The sequence below is a fragment of the Camellia sinensis genome, chromosome 5, assembly GCF_055761805.1.
Source record: "Camellia sinensis isolate YWXY chromosome 5, ASM5576180v1, whole genome shotgun sequence".
NCBI classification, from domain to species: Eukaryota; Viridiplantae; Streptophyta; class Magnoliopsida; order Ericales; family Theaceae; genus Camellia; species Camellia sinensis.
Window position 1 is genome coordinate 151,651,681 of NC_138965.1, and position 6,000 is coordinate 151,657,680.

At 28.1% G+C, this 6,000-nt stretch overlaps 1 protein-coding gene across 1 annotated transcript; it reads right to left on the reverse strand.

Moving 5' to 3' along the window:
- Positions 1–2,920: 2,920 nt before the first annotated feature.
- LOC114313134 (putative histone H2A.1) lies at positions 2,921–4,277 on the reverse strand. The gene is made up of 2 exons (XM_028259483.2): positions 3,952–4,277; positions 2,921–3,463 (listed from the first exon to the last, which is right to left on the reverse strand). The coding sequence occupies exons 1-2, from the start codon at positions 4,162–4,164 to the stop codon at positions 3,230–3,232; spliced, it is 447 nt and encodes a 148-aa protein (XP_028115284.1). The 5' UTR covers positions 4,165–4,277; the 3' UTR covers positions 2,921–3,229.
- Between the last annotated feature and the right edge of the window lie 1,723 nt (positions 4,278–6,000).

Sequence of the window (6,000 nt, forward strand, 5' to 3'; positions counted from 1 at the left end):
ATGGTTTGATTTTTAGATTTTTTTTTTTAAAAAATTAAAAATTAATTTGGTTAAAAAATAAAAAATAATTATCATTTTTATATAATTTCTTTCTTTCGAGTGGATAGAAATAATTTTTTACAAATTAAATTGAAACAGCCATACGTATGTATATAACCTACCCAAAAGTTAAAATGATAATTATTTTTTACCCTTAAATGATAACTATTTTTTATTTTTTATTTCTTAACCAAATTAATTTTTAATTTTTTTAAAAAAAATCTAAAAATCAAACTATACATAACCTAATAATATTTTGATAAGTCATTTCTTACGTTAATAACTTATTTAATTATTTATTGATTTTACGATATTTTTACCATCTGATGCATTTTGGTAACCTTTTCATTTTCAGATTTCAATTTATATTTTCAAAAATTTAAAAACTGACATAAAAATTTGTTTGATAATTTTTTTGGTTTATAAATAGTTGTCTCAGTTTGTAAATTTGAGGAAAAAAAGTAAATTCAAAAAATAAGTTTACGTTTGTTTTTAAACAAAAATTTTACAAACAAAATTTATTTTTCAATTAACTTTTTTTTTCAATAATTTTTTTTCCAACTAATATTAACCGAGGGGGCAATTAGTAATACTACTTTAAATCTTGGGGAGGGGATTGTAATTTTTAAAATGTGAGGGGTGTCAATGTAATTTACCCAATGAGGGTAAAATTGATATTTAAAAAAATTAAATTGGTAAAAGGAACAATCTGTAATAAAACTTTAAAGTTCAAGAAGGGAGATGTAATTTTCAAAAAGTGAGAAAGAGACTAATAAATATAAACCTCAGGAGCGCCAGTGTAATTTACCCTATATTTTTTGCATAGTAATTCGACTTCAATTTTTTGGGGGGTTCATTCATGCCTACTCTCAAAATAGGTGCATGTAATAAATTTTCGGTCAAATTGAACAGAAAGAGGGAAGGTAGGCAGGTGGAGATCAAAACTACATGAGTTCATTTTGGTTATTATTAAATTAGTCTATCACCTGTGTGCTGTGCATGGAATAATTATAAATATTTATATTTATTTATTTTTTTAATAAATAAATTATATTTTTTAAGATTTTTTTAAAAAATAATTTAATAATTTTATCACTAACTATAGTGTGCAGGAGAAATTAAAAAGATTACTACAGTAACTATGCACGAGCTGTATCTATAATTATTTGTATGAGGGATTTTAAATGCTAATCAGTGATTTTGACCAAATCAAGAAATACAGGCATGTAGTTTGAAAAAAGTTAATAAATGCTGATCTGGAAATTTTGACCAAATCAATAAATACTGAAGTTTTTTTTTAAATAAAAAATTTAGAAAATTAAAATTGAGAAATTGGAACTCCCATAAGGCTTGGGTTAAAAACCCCCTTTTTCTTAATATATTTACAATTATCTATATATGTAAATTGTGATTTTTAAATGACTTTTTTTTTAATGTCTTCTTTTTTTCCTTTTTTATATTATATTAAAGTTTAATATTTTGATAATAATTATATGTGTTGAACTTTTCAAAAATTAAATGTCTTTTTTTTAATTATATTATATTAAAGTTTAATATTTTAATAATAATCATATATGTTGAACTTTATAAGAATTTTTTTTATATTTGTTCTTAATACATTAAAATGTTATTATAAGGGATAATAATCATATGTGTTGAGACTTTTCAAAAAATTCATATATGTTGGATTTCAAAAAAAAAAAATTTATACTTGTTCTTAATGCATTAAAGTGTTATTATGTGGGTAAGACTTGGAGATTGCGAGAAATTAATAAATGCTAAAAAAAAAATTTAAAATCAAAAAATCAAAAAATTTAGATGGAAAGATTAAAACTCCTACAAAATTTAGAATTAAAAATCTTATTTTACTTAATATACAGTATAGATGTTTAAGAGTTGATGTGGGCAGTGCACAAGGGTGTAAAATTGGCCTATTGGCCCAAGTCCAATCTGAGAAATTGGGTTTAGACTGTCTGTTTTGAGGATCAATCTACTGGCCCATTCAAAGTCTACTCCAAGGCTCCTGTTGAGGCCCGGCCCATCTGACTTGCACGAGACTCACTCTCATTTGCAAGCTAATTTGATGGGGATATGTTAACACACCAACACCTGTTTTAAAATTTAAACTTAAAATAAATGTACAAATTTTAAAATGTATTCAAATCTAACATTTATAAGTTTTAAATTAATTTCAGCTAATGCTACATTTATTTAGATAGAAAATATTTTTAATAAAAAAAAATACAAAAAATGTTTTTAAGAGAATATTTTTCCATGTTTAGTGGTGGTGGTGGTGATAAAACAAAAATGTAAGTGGAAGTGGTGGCATAATAGTACAATAATGGTGACAATAACCATTGTAATAATAATAATGATAGTAATAGTATAATGACATTAATAAAATTGTAATTTGAAAAATACTTTTTACCTTTTAAAAATAAAAAACATTTTATATCTATATAAACTTATTTTTTATTAATCATGAAAAATATTTTCCATTAAACATCAAAAAATACCATCTAAAAAAATCATAAAATACAAAAAAAAATATTTCACCCAAACAAATATCATCACTTCCACCTTCATAAAAATATTTCAACTTTAAAGTCTTGCAAGTTTGTTGAAGAAAAATTCAAATGAAGGACAACAAATTAACAAATGTCAAAATATTCTCTTTTTTGGTAATCTCTTAGAAATAAAAGTCAATCAAATGGATTTTAAAAATAAAAATAAAAGCACCTATTTATTTATTTATTTATATATATGTATATATATATAAAGGCTATGAATCATTTAAGCATACCAACTTCTTACCCCAAAAGTCATTAACATATATATACATACAACTTTTTTTAACACTAATTTTACAATTCATAGATGCTTTTGTTATGAAGAAAGTATCAAATTGATCATCCAATATTCACGAAGTCCTTAACTCTTTTTGGAACTTTGCTGGGTGACCACTGAAAGCAATTGAAAACATTGATTAAAAACATTTCAAAAGAAGATTTTTTGAAATAAAAGAAACTTTCTATTAAAGATTTACCAAACTACAATTTATGCCAAACTACCAACAGTTCTAATAAGTAGAACCCCCTAAAACCCAAAACAAAACAAAACAAAACAACAAAAACCCACTAGTCACATTAGTCATTACAAATTTAACTTCAAAAAAACACATAGCACTAGTTTATGCCTTCTTGGGGGACTTGGGGGACTTAGAGGCCTTTTCAGAATCAGCAGCAGCAGATTTCTTAGGCAAGAGGACAGGATTAATATTGGGTAGTACTCCACCATGCGCAATGGTGACTCCCTGAAGCAATTTTCCCAATTCTTCATCATTCCTCACCGCCAACAAAAGGTGTCTAGGGTTGATCCTGTTCTTCTTGTTGTCCCTTGCTGCATTCCCAGCCAATTCCAACACCTACATTTTCAATTTTATTTTTATTTATTTTTTATTCAGTGATACATAGGAGAGAGATTCCGAATTTACAAAACATGAAAATAGAGAGATTTTCCGATCTAAGAGTAAAATTTTGATTAAAAACTTAATCTCATATCAAACTCCCCAATCATTACTCACTTTTTTCATCAATCTTTTCAAAAATTACAAACTTATTAAGAAAACCCTTTTTTTTTTCTTCTAAACGTCGAGTAAAAATATGAGTGATTCATCCTTGATTTGGTGAAAAACTTCCTCCTTCCTGGATTTGATAAAAATTGGACTTAAAAAAAAAAAAAATTGAAAAAATGAAAAATGTTTAGGCTTTCTGTCTCCGATCAAAAACATCACATCAAACAATGCCCAAGCTTCCGTGAAAACAAATTCACATACATCTACATAAAAAACGACAATTCCATGCATACAATACATAGATCGACAGAGAAAGAGAGGCGTAGTTTGGGATGTACCTCAGCGGCGAGGTATTCAAGAACGGCGGCGAGGTAGATGGGAGCTCCGATGCCCGTGCGCTGAGCATAACGCCCCTTCTTGAGATAGCGAGCGATACGGCCAACGGGGAACTGAAGTCCAGCCTTGATCGACTTCGTCACCGACTTCTTCCTCTCTCCTCCTCTCCTTCCTCCTGCACCCCTCGCCGTCGCCGTCTTCGCAGTTGAATCCATTCTCAGATCTCTCTCTACAAACTCAGAAGAAACCTTTAAAATCGCAGCGTTTTTGGAGGGAGAGAGTGTGGATTTTGGTGAGTGGGCCTTTCGTTTCGGATTTGAATTTTTGGAGGTTGCGAATTTGAGGTATTTATAGCCCCCGCCTCGCGATGTTTTGATGAGATCGTGCGGCTGTGAGATTTTACACGCTGGCGATCCGTGGGATCTAGGTTAGTTTATGGGAATTTGGTCTTGTTATCGCACGCCTGAGATTTATGACACTTTGGCGATCCGCCAGATTGGTTTTCCACCAATTGGAATTGTGAAGCTTTCACAAAATGCTAAAGAAACCAAATATATGGACAAATTACATAAATAGTCCTTGTAGTTTGAGATTTGTGTCACTTTGATCTTTGACTTTTCAATTATGACACATTTGACCCTGAATTCTGAATTTTGTTCCAAATAAAGACAATTGAATTTACCATTGTTTAATTTTAAGGGCAAAATCGTCAATTTAATAAAATATAAACTAATTTGACAAAAATAAATGTTAAAAAAATATTTTTAATTTTTTTAAAATTATTTTTATCCACCAATGATAAAATTATGTAAAATTGATAAAAATTAATAAAAATTACATGATTATTTTTTAAAATTAATTTTACATGATTATCATCCAAATACATAATAAAAATTAATTTGGTAAAAAAATAAATAAATATTTAAAAGATTTATCAATTTTACATATTTTACTTTTAGTGGGTAGAAATAATTTTTAAAAATTCAAAAATATTTGTTTGATATTTATTTTTGTCAAATTAGTTTATATTTTATCAAATTGACGATTTTACCCTTAAAAAATCTAATAATATTTTCAATTGTCCTTATTTGGAACAAGATTCAAAATTTATGGTCAAATGTGTCTCAATTGAAAAGTCAGGGACCAAAGTGACACAATGCCCAAATTATAGGGACTATTAGTGTAATTCACTCCAAATATATTATCAAATTTTCTACTAAACTACTTACATGTAAATATTTTGTAGAAATTTTGATGAAAAATATTTAGTAGCCACACCTATGTGAATGATTAAAATTTTGATAATACATTTAATATCCCTAGAATTATTCTTTTTGGTTTTCTACCAATTTGGTGTGTCATGCTTCTAAATATGTATATAAAAATTTCGTGTGGTTTAATTTTGAAATCAATTTTAAAAGGTAAGGTTGCGTTTGGTAGAGCTTTAAAATTATGATTTGAGAATAGAGTTGTATTTTGAGTTTGTAAGTTTTGAAATTATGATTTGAGTATGGAAATTTTGTTTGCTTATGAGTTTTAAAAAGAATTTGAATTGAGTGATGTGACATATAATATTAAAAAGTGGATATTTTGAAAAATGGGTGTAGAATTAATATACATAGATTAACATCTACATCGAGTCATAAGAATTCCCAATTTCAACACATGTAAAAGCAAAATAAAACTGAACACAACAGAGTAACAATACGCGTAAGGGTGAACATCGGCCATCTCAAAACTCTGACAAATGGGAACCTTGCAGTAAGACACAGAGGTTAGCTTGGTAAAACCAAAGCAAGGTCGATGCCACTATGTCCTTTCCTGAACTGGATCACCTACTTAATATATCAAAATATGAGTTTGAGCCTAGTGAATAACAGCTAAGTAAAGGGGTTCTGAACGATGATCATAATGTAAAGCAAATTACATACTGAGCAGGTTCTTGTTACATATAGAAAGTATAATGCAATACGTGGTACATCCAAAAGCAATAAGTACAGGCTATCTAGAAGACCGAACAGGCGGTCATGAAGACCGAAGATTAGATATGA

Excerpts from the sequence above, each read along its gene's own strand:
- LOC114313134 (XM_028259483.2), bottom strand. The coding sequence starts at position 4,164 with ATGGATTCAACTGCGAAGACGGCGACGGCGAGGGGTGCAGGAGGAAGG. Across the intron at positions 3,464-3,951 it reads TTGAATACCTCGCCGCTGAG|GTGTTGGAATTGGCTGGGAA; the intron begins GTACATCCCAAA and ends TTGAAAATGTAG.